Source organism: Tursiops truncatus, chromosome 10, assembly GCF_011762595.2.
Source record: "Tursiops truncatus isolate mTurTru1 chromosome 10, mTurTru1.mat.Y, whole genome shotgun sequence".
NCBI classification, from domain to species: Eukaryota; Metazoa; Chordata; class Mammalia; order Artiodactyla; family Delphinidae; genus Tursiops; species Tursiops truncatus.
The window spans coordinates 47,380,919-47,407,937 of NC_047043.1; the positions used below are offsets into that span (position 1 = coordinate 47,380,919).

At 35.3% G+C, this 27,019-nt stretch overlaps 1 protein-coding gene across 1 annotated transcript in view; it reads left to right on the plus strand.

The window, feature by feature from the left end:
* Positions 1–27,019, plus strand: part of ZCWPW2 (zinc finger CW-type and PWWP domain containing 2) — a 139,071-nt gene that overhangs the window by 63,506 nt on the left and 48,546 nt on the right. Inside the window, 6 exon segments of the mRNA XM_073810930.1 lie at positions 3,778–3,875; positions 3,878–3,940; positions 20,795–20,813; positions 21,605–21,631; positions 22,696–22,736; positions 22,739–22,771. Coding sequence (XP_073667031.1) covers positions 3,778–3,875; positions 3,878–3,940; positions 20,795–20,813; positions 21,605–21,631; positions 22,696–22,736; positions 22,739–22,771 — 281 coding nt within the window.

A 27,019-nucleotide genomic window follows, 5' to 3' on the forward strand; every position in this document is an offset into this window, starting at 1 on the left:
GCTATTCTTTCTCAGAAGAGTTCATACTTTCCAATAAAGCTGAAAAGCTAAAGAGAGACCGATACAGAGTCAAGAAATGCCTGCTTAATCTTTATATAATAAAAATAAATAATAGTTAAGAGACTATCATTTTCTTTGTCTATGGTCAAGCTCCATGGAAAATCAAATTAAAATAGTTATATTTATCACCACATTATAAGATAGCACACACCTACATACTTATAAAATACTTATGCAGCCTCTTGCCTTTGAGTAGTGCCTATGAGAGCTTGAGGGTGGGGCTGTCTGCATTACTAGGAAGAGAAAAACTATCTCTATAATGTTTAAGAAGTCTTGATTTTTAAAGATTGATCAAATACATTGTTTTAGCTAGAAAGAGCAAAGAAATTAAAAGTAAAAATTAGCAGTGCATCTCTCACTTAGTATAGGAAAATACAGTATCAAGCAGAAACTAGGCATATTTACCAGACATTTTACAATGATTTCTCATAAGTATGAAAATTAATTTATAGAAAATATATTTGCATTCTAAATACTGTAGTCTAAACAGTTTAGTAATCAAATATTCCTTTAAGTTAACGAACCAATCCAGTGATACTTTTTAGATATAGTATATACATTTATAAATTGTGGTTTCTACTAGATCCTTTCAGTATTATAAAATAGTATTTGATTATTTCTCATTTGCATACTTTTGCTTATGGATTTATATGTGTGAGGATGAGAAATTTCCTCTTCCCAACGGTCCCTGCAGTTAGGTATAACAAAGAGATTTCTTGGAAAGTATGCCATTAAGTTAGTGATGATTCCAACTCATCCATTTTGTTTCCCACAGATTAAGAATGAGGCCCAAGTAAATCTGCTATCTTCTTAAACATCCAGACCGCAGTTTGAAAATAAAAGTTATATATTTCTTCTCATTCGGTATAAATACATGGCAGCTGTTATCATGCTTAAGCTTCAACTTATTGAAGGCAGTAGCCAACTCATTAAAGATCATTTCCGCTGGATAAGGAATGTGTAAGACATCAGTTTCTTTGTAATGTATTTTCACTTTCCTTTGAAGTTTCTTGTCCTGCCAAAATTTCCATTTCCTCCTGCAAGTGGATTTCAACACCTGATGTCTATTTGACCTTGTTGTGTTTGTACATTTTACCTTCCACCACCCACAGGTTCTGAGATTGACCATACACTTTCCTTGTAATTCTGACACCCTTCCATTGGGTGGCCTATTCTTACTGTCCCTCTCCACCTTTAAGCCCCACACAACACTCAGAATTTCTCCTCAATATGAAAGTGAAAAATCAGGAAGTAGAAATGCACAATGCACTATCATTATTGACAGTTTGGGAACTCAAATTGAGGTCAGAGTGAGGGCAAAAAATGGACATCAACTTCTTTCTTCAATCACAGGAAGTCAGAGATGATGATGGATGGAGCAGCTGGAGAGAAGTAATCATGTTTCTACATGATGTATTGCCTCTGCTCAGCTTTTCCTGTAGTTTGGTACATTCTGTTTTAGCTGATATGTATAGACTAGGAGTCAGACAATTCCTTTGCACCACCTGAAAGTACCCCAGTTATTTGGACATTTCATAATACTTTTCATAATTCATCTTTAAATCAGTATGCAATACTTTATGTAATAAAATATGTTTTAAATAATGAACCGAAGCTGTTTTCTTTTTTTGGTATCTAATTCTTTTTAGGAGTCATCTCTTTTTGTTTATATTTTATTGAGTAATAATTTAAATTGAATACTCTGGGACCCAATAGGTTCCACTTAAAAAATAGTTGTATCAGAATTTGTGTCAGAAAAGTAGCAGCTCATCTTACACATAATAACTGCAGAATCTTTCTTTCATGTGTTAAATATCAGAAATCCATTTTGTGAGACTGTTTTACACTGAATGGAGTAGGTACTGCTCATAAATTGGTATTGGGTTGACAGTAATCCATATTAAAATTGCTGTGAAGTGCAAATCACCTAGTATTAAACATGAGCCCCTTACCTTTTATAAAGAGTTTAAACAAATATAATGTAACAATCATCGTTTGGTTGTTTTTAAAATAGCTATTGATCATATTGAAGGACCCACTTGTTCCTTGACTTCTGATAAGTTGAGGGTCTCCATTGCAGCTACCACTCATTCTTAGTCATTCGTTTGCCTGTTGAAGCCCCTTCTTTTGAGTGTGTTCCCTCAGCAATGTAGATTTCCATTGTAGATTTAAAAGATAAACTGCACTCAAGTTTAACTCTTAAGCACAGCCCAGTTAGAGTCACCAAATAGCAGTAAGATACCGTGGCGTGAGCCTGATAACAACCAGATGGTCCTCTTCATTTAGGTCCTGAACTTTCACTTGACTTTCCATTATCATTTCCAATTCTTCTTTGGCTTAAAGCTTGTCTGACTCAATTTTTAATTTCTCTAGCCCTTATTTTCCCACGGTTCTGGGGGCTAAAATTCTGAGGTCAGGGTGTCAGAGGGTTGATTTCTTCTCAGGCCTCTCCTTGGCTTGTAGGTGGGTCTCTCTTTTTGTGTCTTCTCATGGTCTTCCCTCTGTGTGTGTCTGGGTCCTAATCTTCTCTTTTTATAAGGAAACTAATCATGTTGGATTGGGGCTCACCTTTTAACTTAGTTACTTCCTTAAAGATCCCCTCTCCAAATACAGTCACATTCTGAGGTACTTGCGGTCAGGACTTCGACATATGAATGCGGGTTGGTGGGATCACATAATTCAGTCCATAATGATGGCGCTTTATACCATTTTAATTTGCCAGAAACCAAAAATGTGTAAAGCACATGTTTGTTTGAACTTTGAAACAGCGCAGTGAGGAACCAGAGTTATAGTGAGGCCTAGTTACCTGCTTGAGGCCTCCTGTCTGGTAGAAGGCAGAACTAGAGCCTGGATCTTCTCATTTGAACTTCTCTACCTTTTTCACTCTGTGGTACTGCAAACTGAACTCGTTAATTGTACAGATAATTGAACTTGATAATTGTACAGATAATTATAATATTATAAATGATAGAACTTGATAATTGTACAGATTTTTGAATGCTTGGGTATATTAGATATGCATATTTTGGATCTTGATCTGTAAAATTCAGTCAGATTTCTGCTGTACATTCCCCTAAGCTTTATTTTTAGTAAAGAATAAACCTTATTTGCAGTACTGAGGATTTTTAGCCATTTGGTCACTGCCAGTGGAACAGATGTGGTGGGGGAGGGATAACACAGAACTGCTGACTCTATTTCTACTTTTCTCACAGTTGTTACAAAGTTCAGTGTCAGAACAGCCCAAACCACTTTGGCAGTCCTGGCTCATGAATCGCTAGCTCTCTCCTACCCCATCAGAAGCCCTGTCAGTGGGTTAACATTTTAGTAGTTAATCATTCTGATTGGTGAGAGTTGATTCAAGCCTGCCATGAATCTGATGACTCTTTTTTCTCTTATCTTTCCTATTAGCAGTGCCTAAATGTCTCTTATAGACCCTGGAAATCATTCTTTTGTCTTATGATTCTTTCTCCTCATTATCTTATGAATGTCTTGAGTATGTGACTGTTTCAAAGCTTTCTATATCTACAAAGATACAAATGATCACTTGCATCAATTGAATATCCTACTTTTAAAAGATACAAATATGACTATGTTTAAAATTTGTAAAGAAGTTATTAAAATTCAAAGGGCAAAGTTTGACATGTGATTGTGACAGATAATATTAATGTCTACCTTTTTTTAAAGCATCAAAATAATAAAAATATTTTCTTTTGAAAGTTGGCCAGGGATACTTTGCCCTGATCCTTTTAAAGGGAAATATGTGACCTATGACCTCGATGGAGATGTTGAACAGTATCACGTAGAATTCCTGGGTGATCCCATTCAAGATCATGGATAGATGCAGCGTTTGTTGGACATTATAGTATCACATTAAAGGTAGGTACAGTAACATCAAAACTTTGTTCCTCTTGCACTTGTTTTTAATTATGGTCATTTTGTCTCAGATCCTAAAAGAGATATAATTTTTTACTTTTATATTTATATAAACAAAATAGTGTGTACTATTTGTTTAAACTCAAATATTTGTATTTTTAAAGCAGCTTTTTCAGAGGAAGTATGGATATAAAAATAGCCACGAGGTAGTTTTAAATTTTATTTCTGTAATGGCAATATAGTGTAAATCAACTGAGGACTCTCCATAATTGCCTTTTGAAACAGATTTACGATTCCATCATTCGGTAATTTTTTAATTCTCTTGAGAAGATTCTATGTTATAGCCCTATCTCACAGGGAAGATTAATTATGGAATGCAACCAGATTTTTCAAATTTCAAACAGTATTTCATTATACTAACTCCTTCAGTATTTTTTGATTCTTTTTAAACTTTAAATCACATACTACAATTAATGAATAGACTCAATTCTCAAGTTGATGAGAGTAAGTGAATTGGACCTGTTTTCATGGGTTTGGTTTAATTGTTATAAATTAATTCAGTTATCCGTATCTGTATTCTAATATTGAAACTTTTCATCTGCAAACCATGCTTTCATTAGAAATCTGATTAAAAAGTAGATGTCAGAAATGTGAATGCCTTTGACTCAATTTGGATGGTTCCTATTTTAGAGTGAGAAGTATATATATATTCAAATATACATATACATGTATGTACATTTAAGGCATGCCATTTAATCCACAGTATAAGGAAATCTGTGAAATCTGAGGTACTTGCAGATGGACTTCTACTTTTTCTCTGGCATAAACAGTACCTTTGTTCCATTCAGCTTGAAAGCAGCTGGAAGGGAAGGCTGTTTCAGTAGAAATATTTAAGTATGGAATAACATCACATACATTCATTTCATGGTAGTTGTGAGCCAGTCATTTTAGTATGAGGCACCTTCTCTGCTCGGACATTTCAGATGTGTCCCTGGGCACTTCTGATTGGCAACCACAGAAGATAGGAAGGAGTGTTCTTCCTTATGTGCCCCTCCCCTTTTCTAAAAGATAGGGAAACCTAGCTTCTCATGAGGCAGAAATTAGAATCTTAAATATTTGACAGTGTGATAAAGAGCAGGGCATTCTTAAGAAATTGTATTTAAACATACATAAAAAATCAAAGTGTATTTTTGTCTGAAGTAATGTTACTCTCAGGATTTGAGTTCTGTCAGGATAAATTTGAATAGTCTGATTCCACTGAGCATACCATTAATCCCTGGGACAAGGAAAAAATCTGATGCAAAACAAAACTAAACTCAAGAATCAGGAGCCATAAGGTTTTAACCTTCTGAAAGCATTGAAACAAGCAAAGACCATGAATTCAGGGCTGCTTAAATTAAATAGGCTCCTAAAGCAAGAATGAAAACAGAGAAAAATAAAGCATTTGTTCCACCTCTTCTGTCCCCTACTCCCCCAGCTGGCTGGGTGCTCTGGGTGGATAACTCACTGGGTGACCACAGGCTCTGGGACAGGCTCTCTCCTCTACTGTCATTCATGGTGTCTACCTACAGGCTCGTGTCTCTTACTCTCTTCTTGTTTGTATCTTTTTCTTCACTTCCTCTCTTGGAGCTAATATAATAGGGATGCCGCCTTCTGTGGGTCTCTTCATTCAAGGCTGAAATTTTAGTTCCCCTTTACCTCAGATTCAGCTGGCACATGCCCAGCTGCCCTGCTATGCTCCAATTCCCTACTCCTGGCTATCTAAGAATCTCCGCTTGCCAAGAAGGAAACTCACAGATGATTAAAGATTCATTGCCCAATGAGAAGTCAAGAAACAGAAAGCGAAGAGGTCAACTGACAACCAAGATAGAAAAATGGTACCTATGAGAAATTGTTTGAAAATGAATAATATCAAACTATATCCCTGGAGATGGAGATAGTATTGACTCCAACGTGCAGTTCAATTGCCTAGGCATCCCAGGAATTTAATCTGTTATGGTCCTCTCTGCACTGGAGCTCCTACTTCCTCAAATACTGTCTCTACACTGTGCCAGGTTGATCCAGATATTAAATTCACACCCCTGCCCCCATAAAAATATCACTTACACAAAAATAAATAATGTGTATTAGACAATGTAGACCTTCTTAAAGATTTTTGTAGAAGAGATGGAGAATGGTTGCACATTGCACCTGTTGTCTGAGCTCCTTTTCTAAAAGTAGACACAGAATGATAGGCATATACAGCTCTCACTGTTTAAGCTGACTATATCTTACTTCATATATATTATTTCAACATTACTTTCTCCTAATTTGTGTAAGCTTAGTTTAACAAATGATTAAATAATATTTCAGAGTTTCACTGACTGTGGACTATATTTTGCAGTGTGTGTTTTACTGTGAGAGAGAAATAAGCTCTTCTAGAAAGACATTATATGCATTTATGAAAAAATAAAATATTTTTTAGTTTTAGATTCTGAAAATGTTAAGTCTTCTCTTTTAGTTCATGTTTGTCTAGTTTGTCTTCTTTTATTTTTTTTAGTAGTCACTGAAAAATTGATATGTTTATGGGACCAGTGACTTATTAATTTTCTTGTTGACAGCACAACAGAGCTCTGTCACTGTGGATGAATATGTATATGAATATACAGATGATAAGCTTTTCCCCAGTAAATAAAATTACTCATCAATATATTGGGATATACTTCAGAAAAAAGTTGAAGGCAATATTTAGATTTTGTAATTTATATTATTTTACTCATACATTTTATTTTTTCATTTACTATAAAATCAGTAGTATAAAGATAGCTGAAATTCCCTTCCCCTTTTAAAGAAACCTTGATTCTCTTATGGTATATATTCAAAATACATGTCACTCTGGTAAACACTTAGAGAAAATAGACGTGAACATGTGCTAGATAGCTATTTAAGAGTTGATGCATGGACTACAGTTCTTTCCCCAGTTAGCACAAATGTTGTTTCTTTATATTTAGTAGGTACATGTCTGCAGAATCCATTATTTGCAAGTTTATTTCTTTGCTTGATAGACTACATAACTTAGTTTAGTATTTCTTAAGCCTGGCTTTGCATTAGAAGGCTTTATAAAGCAATGACAGCAACCAAAACACAGCAATGCCTGGGCTGTACTCTACTGGATCAATTAAATCAGAAGCTCTTGGAGTAGGCCAGGCCTCAGCATTTCTAAGTCCCTCAAATGAATCTGTATCCCAGAGAGAGAGAACCACTGACTAAGTTTTTCTCAACTTGAGGCATCAGACTTTTGTTGGTTTATCTCTACTAGTGCAGTAATGTAACTGTGGTCATGGCTCACTGTTTCACGACACCTTTCTCCTATTTCCTTTGTTAATCTTTCACTCTGGTTTGCCTGGAGATGATGCTGACTGCCATAGGTTCACATGTCTAACCCAGAAGTAAGAGTTTCCCTGAACACAGCTTTAAAGTCAATCTTGTCATTGAACATTGTACATAATTTATAGATATTGCTGATAAAGCTGATGTATAATTTAAATGTAATATGTATAGCATGTTTTAGTTGATCATCTATAAGTTATATAGAGTCATTATAATTTTTATTGGACATAAATTATGTACTCCAACCAGTGATCGCTTGGCCTACAATTTTCTAGTTCTTTATACTGCCAAGAAAATGTAAGTAGTTCACCCCTGATGCTAGGAGGCTCCTGTGGTAAAATTTAGGTTTCTTTTGGTCCATGATGTGAGTGGATTTTTTTTGTCTATGTATTTTAACAGTCTGCTCACTACTGTATGGAGGATATACCTGGAGATGTGTAAGTATTTCTTTGGGTACCAGATGTCATTTGGGTATTTACCCGTTGTATTATGGAGCTGCCTCTGTTTTCCAGGGATATGAAAAAGGAGCAGTGCTGTATTGCTAAACTTGAGCTCTGCAATTCCTAGAATTCTGCTTCCTAATTGGGGTGGTCATTAATACTGTTCACCAAAATGTTGCAGGTTACTGCCTTCCTGTTACAAAGTAGAGATGCACATTTGATACTCTTGAGGTGGGGTGAGACCAATGAGTTGTGAGTGAGTGATGAATATCTGAGCATATGATTGTGTCCAGTGCAACATCATCCAGAGTTCTCTCTTTCTCTGTGGCTCTGTGACTGATAATTGAAATTTTGGTTTGCTACTCTCTCAGCAGCCAGATCCCTTGATCACTCTTAGCAAAAGCCTCCACTGCCAACAAATAACAGATCTGCAACATGAAGAAGATATAGGCCTCACTTTAAGCCCCTAGGATTATCCTAACAGATACACTAATGATAGTATAGAGGATGTTACAGTTCTTTGTAACCTGTATCTTTAGCAGGACCATTCCTGAAGCTTCAGTACTCTTCAGAATACAGCCAAATGACTGAAATCACATTACTCTTAATTTTCCAGTCTGTAAGTAGAACTAACACAACCTGTAGTAATTTATCAAATAAGTTGATTTCTTTTCTGTATTATGATAAACATATGATAGAAATTACCAGCATTGATGATACATTGAATCTAAATTTGGTCCAGTAAATATCCTCCAGCAAAGGGCTCTGATTGTCAGTATGCACTGCAGTGACTCCAGTAACTAAACAAGCCTATAAATAGCAATCATGTAATTGAACCCCCTGCTACAGGCCAAGGATTGGGTAGATCCTTTTATAATAATATAGCACAATAATATATAATATGTATATATAATATAATAAATATAATATTTAAAGTCTCATAGCAACCCCATGAAGATAGGCATCACCACTATTGACATATGGAAGAAACTGTGATTCAGGCTTCATGTCTAGCCCAAGGTCAATCAGCTGCTAAGGGATGGGGCAATGATTAGAATCAGGATGTCTAACCCCGAGGTCCAATTTTCTCTCCTATACCTTGCCAATTTACGTATACATAAGCAATAGTCTAATTTATTGTTGAATGTTTTTCCACATTGAAATGAGGAACATTTTCACCTTTTAATTCTAATATACATGTTGAATGATGGCAGTTTCTGGTAGACTTGTTTTTTATTACTGCTTGATGTTCCCCTTTGGAGGAGGACTAGTGACCAAGCAGAATTCTTGATGTTTTCAAATTACATTTGCAGTAGTCGTTTGACAAGTGTGTCTGGATTAACATCTATCTGAGCAAGTGTTTTTCTTCTAAGATTATTAGGATCCAAATTCTAAGAATGTAGTCTATAATAAGGATTAGGAAATTAGCTTATAACTAGATTATCAGGCAACATTTCACTCTTAGAGTAATGAAGTGAAACTGGATACAAATCTATTGAGCCAGCTCTCAGTGGAAAATCACATTTGCCAAAAAAAAAAATGTACATATGATATATATGTGTGTTTTTGTACCATGTTCCTGCTGGCAAATAATCTGTATAGCTACCAACCTCTCAGCAAATTTTATCATACCAATTCCATATTGGTATAAAATTTGCTGTAATTTTGGTATTATTGGATTAAGATTTTTTTGTTTGCTTGTTTTCTAAGCATCCTTTAGTTTGGCCTGGAGAAAAGTTTAAGGGAATTAGAACATGTTTTTATAACTGTGAACTATTTGTGGATAATCTACCAAGAAAACTTGTAGTAATGTATTAGGAAAAGAGTGAAGTTGTCATAGTGATTTAAAAGGTAGGCTTTAGAGCCAGGTTTTTTGGGTTTGAAGGTTGGCTGTACTACTTACTAGACATTTGACCTGAGGGAAGTCACTTACCTGTTACAAATCCCACACACCTCATCTTAAAATGGAGGTTATGATAGTATAGCCTCATAGAGTTGTTACAGGTTTAACTGAGATTATACATGTAAAGCACTTAGCACAGTGTTTGTCATATAGTAGGCTCTTAATAATAATAGTAATAGTTCATACTGTCATTGGAAGTACAGGAGAAATATATAGTTACATTACTTATTTCCTCTTCCTAGAAACCCACATCTACAGGAGAGAGTACAAAAAAAAAAAAATAACAATCAGGTGGATAATAATATATTTCTTTTGACTAAGATTATATGTGAAAAATGACATGATTTTAGTTTTTTTTAATCAGCCAATACATTGCTCCCAGAAATTGAGTGGCCATTGCTGCTGTGCTTTTCTAGTTTAGTGTAAGCAGAAGTTCTAAGACCTTTTGAAAGTAGGAGATAGGTTAGAGCCTTCTTAATCTGACTACTTGGTGAATGAATAGTCCCTAATATCAGCAATGCCTCAAGATACTTTAAATTTCTTTGATGGAATTTGGAAGAGACTAGGAAATATTATCTTTCAAGTTCTTTGCAACTGAATAAAACCAGTTTTTTTTCCATATCTCTCCTCTGTCTTTTCGATTTACTTACGATTTCGATTTATATATGCTGACTTTGCTGCTCCAAATAAATTCTTGAATTTACCCTCTGTCATCTCTCAACTTAATCTCTTATGAATTTAGATATCTGAACTTGTATTGAAGTTAAAAGTCCAAATCCAAATAATATGACCAACTTTACTCAGTTGATAAAGGAAGGAACAGGTGGCTACCTTTCCCATCATCAAATGCATGAAAAATGTATTAAGTCAGCTAGATTTCTCATATTGACTCCTCAGTGGAACAACAATAATCTTTCCTAGAAACATTTAGCCTTATATAGCCTTCTCAACTTTCTAGAAGTGCTTATTTTTGTTAAAGAAACCAGAGTCAGATCATTTAAGCCAAAATACAAGGCTCACTAAATTGCCTTCAGGGTCATATCCCTTATGAGTAAGGCTTCCTTATATAATGAGTCTTCTATGTTGAGGTTCTTAAATTAGTAAACAGTTGCAGAGTAACTTTTTGGTACATTCTTCCATTAGGGAACGATGAAGTCCAAACTCAGAGCCATATAACTGAAAGTGTACAATTGATATATTAACTGTTCTTTTCTTTAATTTCTCCACTTTAAAAAAAAAATTTCTTCTAACCAATTACCAGGAACAGTCTGTGATTCAGGCAAAACCCTAAACAATGCAGATTGAACTGACTTTGAAAATAAATTCCAGAATTACCACTTCCTCACCATTTTGTTCAGCTCACAGGATATGAACTGATTACATCATATATTTAACCATCCTCTTCTCCTGGCTCTCCCACCTGCTTGTATGATTCTATTTTTAAACAGAATCCGAGCATCTGTCTGTAATAAATACGACATTTGTTTTCCCGTAAACACATATTCCCTAATAAACAAGCAAATGTGGAGTAGAAAATAGCAGCCAAGTATGTTAACTCTCATTTAGGCTCAGGTCTTGATATCCGTTCATACTGTTACTTAAAATCCTTTAAGCCAATCCTGACTTTTTTAAGGCTCAGAGCAAATGAGCACATGGCTGATTTAAACCCATCTCCCACTTCTATTTAACATCCGCAGGTGGAGCAGGCAGCCTGGCCAGAGCTGTGGGAGACAGCAGCCCTGGAGATAAGCAGGGCCTTAAAAATTATCTATTGACCCAGCGCTCAATTGCTTCCTGTGCTTTATTTCATCAATATATTACTAATACTTTTACAGAACAATGAAATAATTTCTTGTTGCAGACTTAATGATATATTGAGTTTGCAAAATAAAAATTCTACAGCTTGAAATCAAAATATGTAAAATACTTTAAACTGTACACAATAAATAAAATGAAGGTTTTTTATTTTTTTAATTGTGCTAAAATATATGTAACATAAAATTTACCATTTTAACCGTATATCCAGTGGTGATTTAAGTTTTTAACGGCTAATTAATAATCCTAGAAAAAATTTTCCTAAGCAATGTAACTATGACCTGATACAGAAAATGCCAGATGGTAGTTTCCGATCATTTTCAACACAATTTATTTCTTATGATAATGACCTACAATCTCTTCATAACACCATCTTGGAGATTTTTGCAACAGAATGCCTTTTTGTGAAATATCATTTTATAGTCATTGAGCCTGTGAATTCTGGAGCCAGGTTGCCTGTGTATGAATCCCAGCTCTATCACTTACTGGCTGTATGAACTTGGGCAATGTCTAAACTCAGTGCCTCAGTTTCTTTATGTGTAAAATGAGGATAATAATAGTACCTACCTTGTAAGCTTGTTGGGAAGTAACAAAAGTTGTAAAGTGTTTCAGACTGTGCCTGACACTTAGTACTATATAAGCATTGGATAAATTAGTAAATAAAAATAACAATGGACTCCTTAATAGTAGAATTCCTTTGGACATAAAGTACACACTCAGTCAACTCCTCCCTATTATAGGTAGAGTTCTGTCTCATTTTCTTGGACGGCAGAGACTAAATGATAAATGTTTATATTCTGATCATTTATGACATTGATAACCAACATTTGAAAATGCTTTACATTTTATAAAGTACCTCTTACATATGCTATCTCATGTGATCTTCATTTATTGTTAAGAAAGTTAGGGCTCAGGTTAAGTGACTTGCCTGAGGTCACATAGCAGCAGAACTGGGACTGAAGCCCAGCTCTTCTGAGTGCAAGCCCCAGGCTTTTACATTATATGTCAGCCTGCTTGAGGCTTACATTGGACCATCTGTTTCTAATCTTCATAAGCATACCAAATTCATAATAAGCTCTCATCTATAACTGGAAAATCACAAAGCCCTTCTTATTGGTCTCCTGTTGTTAATTCAGCCAGCTTGATTAATTAACTTAACCTTTAACCAGGGCTTTTCAAAGTTGGACAAAGATGTGAAAGCTCTCTTCACGTTTAGTGCATTGATTCCCACCCATAGATTTTGGGCCTCTTCGTGGCTGTCATTAAAAGCTAGTATTTATTATTTCATTCCCTTGTAATTCTTAGAAATAATTGGTTATTATTAACGTTAGTATCCTGATGCCAGGGTTTGTTTTGTTTTACTCTGTTTTTGGTTCCCAAACTGGCTCATCATCACATTCTCCCATAGAGCTCTTTAAAATATATATTCCTGAACCTGCATACTGGGGAGCGTGCTGAGAATCTCTACAGTTCCTCAGTGAAGCTCAAGAACCACTGTATAGCGGATTTTCTCACCATAATACCATTTTCTGGTTTACTAGAATTAGCTAAAAAAGAGATATATGAAACATACATTATTTTATTATGTTTACTTTGTGAAATTATTAACGTATTTATGAGTTTGTGGTGCTAAAGAAGCCACGCAAATCTTTAGCAAAATTGTGATGTTAGATTCCCCTGTCCCTTTAATTAGTGTCTCTCTTTGGTGGTGACTCATTGTCTCCCTGCTGTGATATCTGGAGCCCTCTTTCTTTCTCTCCTTCTCTCAAAATCTGGTTTCAGGTCCACACACTAAATGACAAATGTATTGGTTGTATAAAAATTGTTTCTAGGGGCTTCCCTGGTGGTGCAGTGGTTGAGTATCCGCCTGCCGATGCAGAGGACGCGGGTTCGTGCCCGGTCCTGGAAGATCCCACATGCCACGGAGCGGCTAGGCCTGTGAGCCATGGCCGCTGGGCTGTGCGTCCGGAGCCTGTGCTCCGCAACGGGAGAGGCTACAACAGTGAGAGGCCCGCGTACCGCAAAAAAAAAAATTGTTTTCTAAATGATGTCAGTCGAGATAACAGACCAGCCTAAAATGTTAGACTGGGTCTTCTTTAAAATCAACATGCAGTGGTTGTTTATCCATCTTGGTAGGAAAAGAACTTAGATATTCAAAATACTTAGAAAACATATGTTAAGGTCTAGGTTAATAAGGAGCTTATCTAGTAGCCTGTGATTTTTCTGATTTGTCCATTGGGGCTGTTTTACCTAAAACTGCTTGGCTTCCTTCCACTTCCCACATCAAGGTTCAGGGTATGCTCAGGCCCTGGCATTGGTAATTCCCAGTGTTTCAAGCCAAGTAATGGAATCACACTGTAAAGATTTGACTCTCACATTTTCTTATTCTTTCTTTTCTGCCTAATTTCTCTCCTAGTACTCATTGCATTGGTATTATCTTTCAAATTGATGTAAAGGATCAGACTCAGACAAACAGAGCTAGAACATTTTGGGGGGTTGGAGGGTGTCAGCTTAACTGGTTCACACTTTCTAGTGGTATAGGAAGTGGGGGACCTAAGTTATTTTTATCTTAAAATCCTGCTGAGTTAGAGTAAGCAAATTCCTATTTATGATTTTGAAAGCATTATTGCTTCAAGTGTTCAATAATTTGAATGAGCTGTCTAAATAATCCAGAACCTATGTGAAAGACGGCAGGTGAGAAGGGAGACAGGTGTTAGGAAGCCCAGGCATGTGTGGTTCACAGGGATGGCTGTGACTATCTTCTAGTTGGCATCAAAGGAATGGGAATGTTCTTACTGTCGAGATTACTGGTTGCTGTTGGAGAAATCCAATTTAAGGAAGACAAGATAGCCTTGTGATTAACTTTCTGTTGGATTGCTTTAAGTGAAAACGATAGCTTTGGCCCGATAGTAAATATTTAGAAGGGCGCATCATAGAGCCAGCGAGGTGCACTGGAAGCTTGAATGTATAAATAGCAGCAGTCAACACGAATCCCCAGGCAGAGGACTTTATAATAGGTGGTGGTGATGATCCTCAAACATTTAGCAGAGATGTATTATGAAGGAAAATTATTTTGTATTTCTTTAGGTATGAAATCTGTGACTAATCTCCCCATGTTTCTAAAGGCATATTATAACTTAAAGTAATGAAATAACTTAAAGTAATTGTCAATATTTGAAGCCATTTCAATGAATTTATGAAGCCCAATAAAGCAATCTAGGTACTTATGATTCCAGTTTTCCAGATTTTTAATAGATGCTCAACATTATGTCTGAAGATAAATTTTCTAAATTGTAAATACTTTTATTTGCAGCTAACTTTTATGTCTATATAATCAAAATTTGAATTGATAATTTTGGATAGTAAATGCTATATTGTACCTACAGGATTTTAGTGAGGCTTTACTGTCCCCCCAAATAGGTTATATTAAGCATTTGATTGAATTTAATTTTAAAATTAAATACTATTTTTTACATAACATTCAAAGTACTTGAAATTAGGCCCACTTTTTTTTTCAAGAAAAAAATGCCACTAATATCATAGGATAAATCAGTGGCTCATGAAGTACTTTAAAGATCTGCATTATAAAAAATGAAGTTTAATATCATCTTAGTAGTAATATCACCATATTATAATGCTAGATAGTCATTATGCTTATACATTTTTCTTTTACCTTTCTAGGGATAATAACATAATTCAGGATTGTAGCCCAGCCTTTTAGTTTCATCCCCAATTTCCTGTCTGGGCTTTCCCCATGCCACCCTGAATAAAAAATGTCTATTTATAATACCCAAAATATTTACTGAGCTCCTATTATTTCTACCAATTCTAGGCTCTGAAGTGATCAAAACAGACAAAATTTAAATGCTGTCACGAGACTTAAATTAGTGGGATGAGACACATAGTCAACAAGTAAATTTTTTTTTAGTTGTTGACGAGTGCCATGGGGAGAAATGAAGGGAGAGACATAGGCAGGTAGAGTGAAGGAGCAGGGTGGGGAAGAAAGATTCCACCTGCAGAGTCCGTGCGCTAGGAAATCCTTCCCCACAGCCAGCCAGATACCAGTGGTTGGTTGATAATAATTCTTGTTTTGATTATATTTTTCCCTTTCACTTATTCCAAAAAAGTGGTCAGGCCCCTCATGTTCTCATGTCTCAGGGGCATTTTCTGTTGGGATCTAAAGCAGAGCTTACCTGTCTTGACCTGAGTTCCCTGAGGGTGGGCAGTAATGGGAACAGGGCAGGCAGGAGCAGCTAGGCAAGGAAGAGATTCCCTCAGACATGGAAGAGGACAGAGGTCTGCCGGTGCCCTGGGAGTGGAACACTTTGGAGAAGAAGAGCACGAGGTGCACCAGGAGGTTGAAGCCACGCTGGCAAGGTTCCCAGCCTTGGAAAGGATCCTTTGGACCAGGCATGGCAAGGAAGCTGTTCGATTACCTGACTTCGAGGGACTTGAACAAAGATGTTACTCATGAAAGCCTTATGCGTTGAGGAGTAATGATCTGTCCTCGCTGTTCGGGCACCATGTATTCCCTTCCAATTTACAGGAACCTAGAGAAAGTAAGGGGTGGCCCAAAAATGAGCAAGATCAAAATTCGTATCCTTGTTGGACAACGGCTGTCACATTCAATTTTATTTAGCGAAAAGAAGGTAATGTGACATTGCTCACACATTTGAGTTTGAGAAGTGAAACTTATCCTGCTACAGCTCCAGATGATTATATCTTGATTAATTTTTATGTGGAGAAGCAATCTTAAAATAGAAAGCAACAGATGATATGAATTTCTGCCAGATTGCAGATTTCTTTTTACTGGCCTTACTGGGTGGACAAATACATAGGTATTCTTCTCTTTGAATGTGCCACTTCGTATAGTATATGGTGATAAAACACAACATGCTCAGTGAGTTGGAAGTTACTGAGAAGGGACATTCAGCCTCCTCCTCAGACCCTAAGAAATATGAAAATGGTACTGAGGCTCTCAGTCAGCCAGTGATGCTTGATTGGAACAAGATCACGTAGGAAAGTAGTTTACAAACTTCAATTTTGGATACAGCTAGGAATTTTCTCAGACATAGGGTACTATCTTTCCCCGCCTAACCATCTGTTTAGTCTCAAACCTCGTCCTTACTCCAAATATTTACATGCTTATTCATCTATCAAGAACACATCTATCAAGAATTATCTTATTTATGCTCATAAATTCACACAAATTTTTAGACTATATGTCTTCCTTCTCTTTCTGTGATGATTATTTTCCCCCTCCACCCTAAATTTAATAAAACTGATTGAGAAAACTCCAGTTGCCAAAGCAATATAAACATAATGAAAGATATGATATTCCCTCTTTTTTAAAAAAAATTTGTTTATTTTATTATTTTTTTGGCTGTGTTAGGTCTTAGTTGCGGCATGCGGGATCTTTGCAGCACGCAGGCTCTTCATTGCAGAGCAGGGGCTCGTTTCTAGTTGTGGTGCGTGGGGTTCTCTGTAGTCGTGAACGCGGGCTCCAGAGTGCACGGGCCTCATTACTTGGGGCACGCAGGCTCTCTAGTTGTGGCGCGCAGGGTCCAGAGCACGTGGGCTCTCTAGTTGTGGCATGCAGGCGCCAGAGCACGTGGGCTCTGTAGTTGCCGCACGCAGGCTTAGTTGCTCTGCAGCCTGTGGGATCTTAGTTCCCTGACCAGGGATAGAACAGCGTCACCTGCATTGCAAGATGGATTCTTAACCACTGGACCACCAGTGAAGTCCCTGATATTCTCTCTTGGGATCAAAGAATTTACTGGAATTTGAAGAATGCCCAGCCCTTCCTGTAGTCTCATCTGAAGTCATTGATCTGAATCCTTGACTTCATAAGCTTTAGCTCCTTGGAAATCTGTTACAGAGCTGCCTTGAAGATTTCCTTCTTAAGACATTTAAAAGCTTGTCTCTGTTTTGTTTTGTTACTATTGTTTTACCTGGAAAACCTGTAGAACTCAAATGGAAAAAACTATTATAAATAAAACTATTATAAACAACAGAAGAAACTGTTACAAACAATAGGGAGATTCAGTTATGTGGCAGTTGTAAAATTACTCCAAAGCAGTAACAAATGTGAAAATATGAAGGGATAAATAGCATTTATAATAGCAACAAAGCATATATAATGTACTGGAGTAAGTTTAAGGAGCACCACATACAAGATCTATATGAATAAAACTTTAAAATGCTACCAAAAGACAGAAAATAAAACTTAAGGAAATGGAAAAATATAATCCTCTTCTTGGTTTGGAAGATTTAATATGGAAGGATGTCCATTCTCCCTAAATTAATTTTAATGCAATCCTCAATTTTTATTTATTTTTATTTTTTAATTTTATTTTATATTGGAGTATAGTTGATTAATGTTGTGTTGTTTCAGGTGTACAGCAGAGTGATTCAGTTATACATATACATGTATCTATTCTTTTTCAAATTCTTTTCCTATTTAAGTTATTACAGAGTATTGAGCAGAGTTCTCTGTGCTGTACAGTAGGTCCTTGTTGGTTATTTTATATATAGCAGTGTACACATGTCAATCCCAAACTCCCAATCTGTCATCCCCCGCTTTCCCCAACCGGTAGCCATAAGTTTATTCTCTGAGTCTGTGAGTCTGTTTCTGTTTTGTAAATAAATTCGTTTGTATCATTTTTTAAGTTTCCGCATATAAGCAATATCATATGATATTTGTCTTTCTCTGTCTGACTTACTTCACTTAATATGATAATCTCTAGGTGCATCCATGTTGCTGCGAACGGCATTATGTCATTCTTTTTAATGGCTGAGTAATATTCTATTGTATATATGTACCACATCCATTAAAAGGACTTAAAAACCCCCCTACAGTTGACCCCATGAACAACCTGGGGGTTAGGGACTCCAACCCCTTTGCAGTTGAAAATCCACCTGTAACTTTGCAGTAATTTAACAGTGGCCATCAAAGTTCACCTGTTCTGCACCCACAGATTTAACCAACCGTGGATTGTGTAGTACAGCAGTACCTACTTAGTGAAAAACTCCACATATAAAAGGAGCTGCAGAGTTCAAGCCTGTGTTGTTCAAGGGTCAAATTCTAACATTTGTAAGAAAATAAAACATAGAAGAGGGAGTTAGACCTATAAAATATAAAATTATAGTAATACTCTAGTAGTTAAAGCAGTTTGATATTAACAGTTATTTGATAGATTAATAGAACAATATACAGTCCAAAAGTACTTGAAAATAGTTAGTGATAAGGTTATATTCAAATAATTAAAGAAAAGTTGTATTGTTTAATAAATTATGTATGTACAACTGGCTAGCTACTTAGGAAAAAATGAAGCAGAAGCTATACCTCACATCCAAATTAGTTCTAGAAGGAATGAAAATTTAAATGAACAAAAAAGAAAATACAAACATACTAAAAGATAAACTTAACAGGAGAAGATGTTCTCAATACATATAGCAAAGGGCAATTTTTTAATATACAAAAATCTCTTACAAATCAATGAGAAAACAACAATATAAATATTAACACAGGATTTGAACAGTCATTCCATAGAAAAGAAAATATAAATGACTTTTTAAAATATGAAAGATTGATGAATAAGTTCTAGGGAATCTAATATATAGCATGGTGGACTATAGTTAACATTAATTACTGTGTTATATACGTGAAAGTTGCTAAGAGAGTAGATCTTAAATGTTCTCCACTACACACACAAATAAAGGTTTTAATGTGAGCTAATGGATATGTTAACTAACCCTATATGGTAATCATTTCCCAATGTGTATGTGTATCAAGTCATTGTGTAGTACTCCTTAAGTTTACACAGTTATTTGTCAATTATATCTCAGTAAAGCTGGAAAAATATGAAAAATTGCTCATATTACAGAATTCAAAAAATGAAAATGATAATAAAAAGGAAATACCAATCTTTTCCTTAAAACTATTGGCAGAGATCTAAGTTTGGTAATGGAAGTGTTCTCCAGAGTGTGAGGAAGCATTTGTTCATGGCGTGGTAAATTTTGACCACCTCACTCAAGAGTGATTTCACAAAAGCTTCCAAAATTTAAAATATGTATAAACCTGTCATTCAACATCTGAGGAATTTATGCTTCAATACACTTTCACATGGGTAAAGAGACATACAGACAAAAATTTTTTATTGCAGCATTGTTTCATATTGCAAAATATTTGAAAAAACTTAAATCCATCACAAGGGTGTTTGTAAATAAATAATGGTACATGCCATACTACGTATTTGGATATACATACATCTATATCCTCATTCCCTTGGTTTTCTCATCTAATTTCTTGCATTTAAAATATGGTGTGCTGTGTGTGTGTGTGTGTGTGTCTATGTTTCCTACATTTTATCTGCAGTTCAGTTCTCTCTCCTGAATTCCCTTACCAAACTGCTACTTGGTACCTTCGCTTGGGTGTCATAATGCGTACTCAGCATGTCTGAACTCTTGATCTCCACCACCACCACCCATTTCACTTCCTTGACAGCCTTCCCCATCTCAGTGGATGGCAAATCACATCCTCCTCTCGCTCAGTCCCAAAGCCTGAGAGTCATCCTTTCTTTCTCTCTTAACCAATCTTCAGTTGGTCAAGAAATTATTTTTGCTCTACCTTCAGAGTATATCCAGAATCCTACCACTTTTCACCACAGTGGCTGCTATGACCTGATCTATACCACCATTATTTCTTGCCTGGATGATTGCAGTAGCCAGTCATCCACATCTACACTTGCCTTTGTATAATCTGTTCTCATCAAAGCAAGCAGAGTGATTGTTGTAAAATTTAAATCAAGTCAAATGTTATTCTTTCTGCTCAGAACTCTGTAATGGCTCCTGTTTAACTCAGAGTAAAAGCCCAAATCCCTACAATGGCCTGCAAGGACCTCCATGACCCTGGCCCCTGTTAATTTATTAGACATCATTCCCTATTACTCACTCGCTTCCTCATTCACACAACCCACCTTCCCTTCTTTGATACCTCTTGAATAAACTTGTATTCTCCTATCTTAAAGCCTTTTTTCTCTGCCTGCAGTGCTCTTTCCTTGGACATCTACAGGGCTAACTCCTTGACCTCCTTTAGGTCTTCGCTCAGTTGTCACTTTTTCAGTGACAGTTACCCTGACCACTTTATTGCCTCATCTTTTCTTTATTACATAGTATTTATAACCTCTTAAACTGTAGCCTTAACTATTTGTTATGCTTATTGTGGATTGTCTGTTTCACTGGTTAGAATGTAAGCTTTGTCTGTTTTCTGCAGTGATTGATCCCAAGGGTCTAGAATATGTTGAATAAATCCATAAATGAAGCAATCTGAAAGACAAATAGAAAAACTCAAAGTATATAGAAATTCATAGCAGTCTGTAAAAGCAGATATTTAAATGATGTAATGCCTGTAGGTACATACGATGTCTCTGGAAGACTGTGAAAAAAACTGGTAATATTGGGTGTCTTTGGGAGAAACACTCAATACTAGGGATGGATAGGGAGTCACATTCTACACTTTTAGAATCACTTCAATTAAAGAACAAACTAGTTGGAAAAAATACAATGCATAGCTGAGCCTTATTCTGGAATTCAGAATTCTTTATAAAGTAAGAGTCTTTAACTTTTTGAGTTCTTTAGAAGATGTTTTAATTGTATTACTACCACTAGGTGGCACATACTTACTGATAAATTCTTAAAGATTCAGAGACACAGGTTTAAAAAATGCTTTTTAGTTCCCCAAACTTGCCAGTTTATATTAGCAATGTATCACATTGGTTTTCCTCAAGAAATTTCCTTAACTTCGTTGTTTAGTGCTATAACAGCTTACAGGTGATTTTTCACTACCCATTAATTCTTAGCATCATTACAACATTTGAGTTGCAGAAATGTCTTAAATCTGTAAATGTTAACTTAGATATTCTTAAATTAGTTTAACTTTTCTAATGTTCATTGAATTGTATCCGCCTATGTTTTCTTTTTCCTAAGAAATAACTTAATGAATGAAATTTAAATATTCTGTATACAAACTAGGTTTTTGTTTGATACGTTTTTTTCATTGCTTTTATACCAAATAAATTGGTGTCCAGGACCACCACATGCAGTGTAACACCTGTATTCTTTTGATGGTGAAGTTTTCAAAAAGAAAATGGTGGCATGTATTTTATAAATCGTAACATTTATAAACATTATAAAAACCTTTTGGGGCAAGCTCTAAAATAACATTGGCAAAATTACTGGCCAGATAATTTTTATAGTCATTTTTAACCTAGAGATTCTTTGACTCTGTTTTTCTTTTCAATTATATATTTAAAAAAAAATGATAAAAATGATCTTATTTACAAAACAGAAACAAATTCACAGACTTAGGGAACGAACTTATGGTTTACCGGGGGGAAGGCTGGGGGGAGGGATAGTTAGGGAGTTTGGAATTGACATGTACACACTGCTTATATTTAAAGTGGATAACCAACAGGGACCAACTGTATAGCACAGGGAACTCTGCTCAATATTCTGTAACAACCTAATTGGGAAAAGAATTTGAAAAAGAATAGATTCATGTATATGTATAACTGAATCACTTTGTTGTACAGCTGAAACTAAACACAACATTGTTAATCAACTGTACTCCAATATAAAACAAAAAGTTTAAAAAATAAAAATAGAGAACTAAAAGAAAAAAACTAAATAAACATTTGGAAAAAGTACCGTATTCAAGTAGAATAACATTTATTGAGCGCTTACTATGCCTGAAAACAGTCATTTATTAGATGTGAATGGAATTAATTTTATTTACTACAATAAGAACTAGGCTTTTCAGTTTTTATCACTTGATTATCATTGCTATGTTACTTAAAAGGGAATCAACATTATTCTGATAAAATAGATTAATATTCAACTACTTTGTTACACTGGTGGTCTTAAGTTTTTGTAACTTTCTAAATATGAGATAAAAATTAGTGAATTAAGACTCTGACCCTTTTGGTTATTAACATGCAAAATTTCTACAACTTTGCTATATTCTAAAATACTAATAAAATAATAATTAGATAACAAAATCTAAGGAATATATTGTACAATGCTTAGATTTAGTTCCAGCTCAACAGCTAAATCAAGTCGATGTTAAAACAAAATTATATGCTTAAACATTTTATTATTATGTTATTATTCTCTCTATATTATTTTTCTCTCTTTCTTTAGCCAGGAAAATGTACAAATAAAAGAAGTGGTATAAAGTGCACTACAAGAAGCATACCTCCTCTATGGATACTCTCACGAGCAAGACTGGAAAGGTGCTGCCTATCGAAACAGGGTACATGTGATTTTTTATTCTTTACCACCTCAAAATAAGAATTTATTCAGGTTCATGCTTTCCAAAATATATTTGCACATTTAAAAATATTCGCTCTCCTTTTCATAGGAAAATAGTATATCTTTGTCCAATGAAAAATCATTCTTATATTGGTTAATAGTATGCATTTTTGCCCTCTGAAACTATTTTCCATGACTAAACATGCAGTCTATTTAATGTAGGTGTTTTAATTAGCGCTTTGTCATCTTTGTTCTTAACGTTTCTACATAGGTCCTCTTGTGTATTTCAAAGCATGTATTTCAAAATTAGAAGCCATGGCTTTAAAATATATTCCTGGAGTGAAACTTTTACTTGGATGTGCTATATTATTTCAGAACAAAGTATTTTTCAAAATGTTTTATTTTTAAATAAATTCAAGGCAGAGATAGAAAAATAATCTTCAACGTTTTTAATTAGGTGAAAAAATATTATAATATTTCAAGTCATTTTCAAGGAAAGTTCTCTTGAATCATAAATATTATGGTTTATGGATAGCTTTTTTAATGAACTGATCATAAGGCATATAGCAGGTAGAACACATTTTTAACTCTAAAAAAGAATGTAATAGTTGCATGGAAATGATTTTTCAATAAACAAATATATTAAAAAAATTTTCTGCTTAGTGATCATAAGAATTTTTTTTATCTTACAAGGCCCCTTCTCATTTTATCCACCTAAAGTTCTAAAACAGATTATCTATGGGAGGATCTGGTCTTTGGTGCTAACTGAATTTTAAAGTAAGAGTGATATTTTTATCCTGTGGAAAAGTTTAATATATATATTTTAAAAACTTACATGTAAAAACATTTTACTTGAAAAAAAGTTTAACTGTTAACCTAGCACCTAAGTTTAGATTTTAAAGCATATAAATAGGTTTGAAAAGAGTGGAAAAAGAATGACAAGCAAACTACTCTGGTCAAAAGACATTTATTACCACAAATGTGATTTTATTCTTGTGCTGAAAATATAATGTCTCTGTTTATTAGCCATAAAGGTTGAACTCACTTTACTGTCACAAATACAATTTTATACTTTGCATGGGCTGTACATTTCTCTTGTGTAACCAGAATAAACTTTGAAATATTTAGTTTTTTTAAACATTAATATTTTGAAGTAATATAATCTGTTACCTTTAAAAGTTACATTACAACCATTCTACACTAGCAATATCCTGCTTTCTCACTAAGTTATGGAACTATGCCGTTGCCGTTGTTGTGTGTGCCAGGGCGTTTATGTCTGGGTCCTTTGGCATTCTTACTTGTCCAGAGACTCTTGAGCCGGGTTATATCTGATCGGTTTTGCAGGAACAGACCATTTTCTAGCTGAAAGTCTGATGATTTTTGCATGCAGAATTTGTGTAATTCGGCCTGATTATAGAGAGCCATATGCCTAAGGACTGTCATTTTGTGCCTGAAGTAGCCCAAATTGACAGGCACGAACAGACTTCCAGGAGCTCAGTCTTTGCCATCATGGGCTCACTCATTGCATACTCACTCTTCACCGTCTCCAAAATAAGCAGTTTAGTCCCGTGCCTGCTTAGCTTCCAGGGTGGATTCTAGGACGTATTCAGCTTCTTACTGTATTCAAAGTAGTTTGAGAGGTAATTAACCATTATTCAGATATTTTACAAAAGGTTAGTTGCTTAGAGGCAAACCACTTATTTCATTCCAGCAACTTTGAGGATTTCTTTACCCCCAAAATTCATTCTTTCAACCTAGAAATAATTACTACAAATTTTTTTTGGCCTAAATTCTTCCTACCCTGCAGAAATTGACCCACTATTATGTTTGATGCAATTGTTTCATTGTTGAAATCTACAGGGTCAGTCAATGATACATAAATATAGACCCAGTCATAGTATAACAAAATTCCATGTCCTATACACATGATTTGGTTACCGTGTTTTTGTTGTATTAACTATTACTCCAAATCAGTGATTCTTCTGTTAGGTCTAGAAAACTTCTTCTTATATAGGAAATTCATTATTTTTATTTTCAATTGTATTTTTTAAATGAATAGGGTGTTACTCATATAGTTTCTTTATAACTCAGCATGAGGATTTTGTATTATTTGTAGGATGAATATTTTTTATATATTCTACATTTTAGAGTAGATGTCCTTATCTCTACCCTTGTTTCTCAGAATTATTTATTTTTAAATATACTAATTTTTAGAGCACTTTTAGGTTCATAATGAAATTAAGCAGAAAGTACAGAGTTCCCATATACCCCCTGCCCTACACACGCACAGCATCACTCACTGTCAACATCCTGCACCACAGTGGTTCAGTTGTTACAACCTATGGACCAACACTGACACATCATTATAACCCAAAGTCCATAGTTTACATTAGGGTTCACTCTTGGTGTTGGACATTCTATGGGTTTTAACAAATATATACAGTGACATGTATCTACCACTTTAGTATCATACAAAATTGTTTCATTGTTCTAAAAATCCCCTGTGTTCCACCTATTCATTCCTCTCCTAGCCCAATCCCTACCCCTCTGATTGGCAACTACTGTCCTTTTTTTTTTTTCAAATTTATTTTTATTGGAGTATAGTTGCTTTACAATGTTGTGTTAGTTTTACTATACAGCAAAATGAATCAGCTATGCGTATACATGTATCCCTTCTTTTTGGATTTCTTTCCCATTTAGGTCACCACAGAGCATAAAGTAGAGTTCCCTGTGCTATACATTACGTTCTCATTTGTTGTCTGTTTTATACATGGTGTCAGTCGTGTATATGATCAATCGCAATCTACCCATTCCTCCCACACACACCACCCTTTCCCCCTCAGTATCCATACATTTGTTCTCTACTTCTGTATCTCTATTTCTGCTTTGCAAATAAGATCATCTATACCATTTTTCTAGATTCCACATATATGTGCTAATACACGATATTTGTTTTTCTCTTTCTGACTTCACTCTGTATGATACTCTCTAGATCTATCCACATCTCTACAAATGACCCAATTTCATTCCTTTTTATGGCTGAGTAATATTCTATTTTATATATGTACCACATCTTCTTTATCCATTCCTCTGTTGATGGGCATTTAGGTTGCTTCCATGTCCCTGACTATGATAGATAGTGCTGCAGTGAACATTGGGGTGCATGTGCCTTTTGAATTATGGTTTTCTCTGGGTATATGCCCAGTGGTGGGATTGATGGATTGTATGGTAGTTCCATTTTTAGTTTTTTAAGGAACCTCCATAATGTTCACCATAGTGGCTGTATTACATTCCCACCAACAGCATAGGAGGATTCCACTTTCTCCACACCCTCTCCAGCATTTACTGTTTGTAGATGTTTTGATGCTGGCCATTCTGACCGGTGTGAGATGATACCTCATTGTAGTTTTGATTGCATTTCTCTTATAATTAGTGATGCTGTGCATCTTTTCATGTGCTTCTTGGCCATCTGTATGTCTTCTTTGGAGAAATGTCTATTTAGGTCTTCTGCCCATTTTTGGATTGGGTTGTTTTTTGATATTGAGCTCTATGTGCTGCTTGTATACGTTAGACATTAATCCTTTGTCAGTTGCTTCATTTGCAAATACTTTCTCCCATTCTGAGGGTTGTCTTTTTGTCTTGTTCATGGTTTCCTTTGCTGCACAAAAGCTTTTAAGTTTCATTAGGTCCCATTTGTTTATTTTTGTTTTTGTTTTCATTTTTTATTGTCATTAATCTAGGAGGTGTTTCAAAGAAGATCTTGCTGCAATTTATGTCAAAGAATGTTCTGTCTACATTTTCCTCTAAGAGTTTTATAGTGTCTGGCCTTACATTTAGGTCTTTAATCCATTTTGAGTTTATTTTTGTGTGTGGTGTTAGGGAGTGTTCTAATTTCATTCTTGTACATGTAGCTGTCCAGTTTTCCCATCATCACTTATTGAAGAGGCTGTCTTTTCTCTGTTCTTGCCTCCTTTGTCATACCTTAGGTGACCATAGGTGCATGGGTTTATCTCTGGGCTTTCTATCCTGTTCCATTGATCTTCTGTTTTTGTGCCAGTACCATACTGTCTTGATTACTGTAGCTTTGTAGTATAGTCTAAAGTCAGGGAGCCTGATTCCTCCAGCTTCGTTTTTCTTTCTCAAGATTGCTTTGACTATTTAGGGCCTTTTGTGTTTCCATACAAATCTTAAAATTTTCTGTTCTAGTTCTGTGAAAAATGCCATGGGTAATTTGGTAAGGATTGCATTG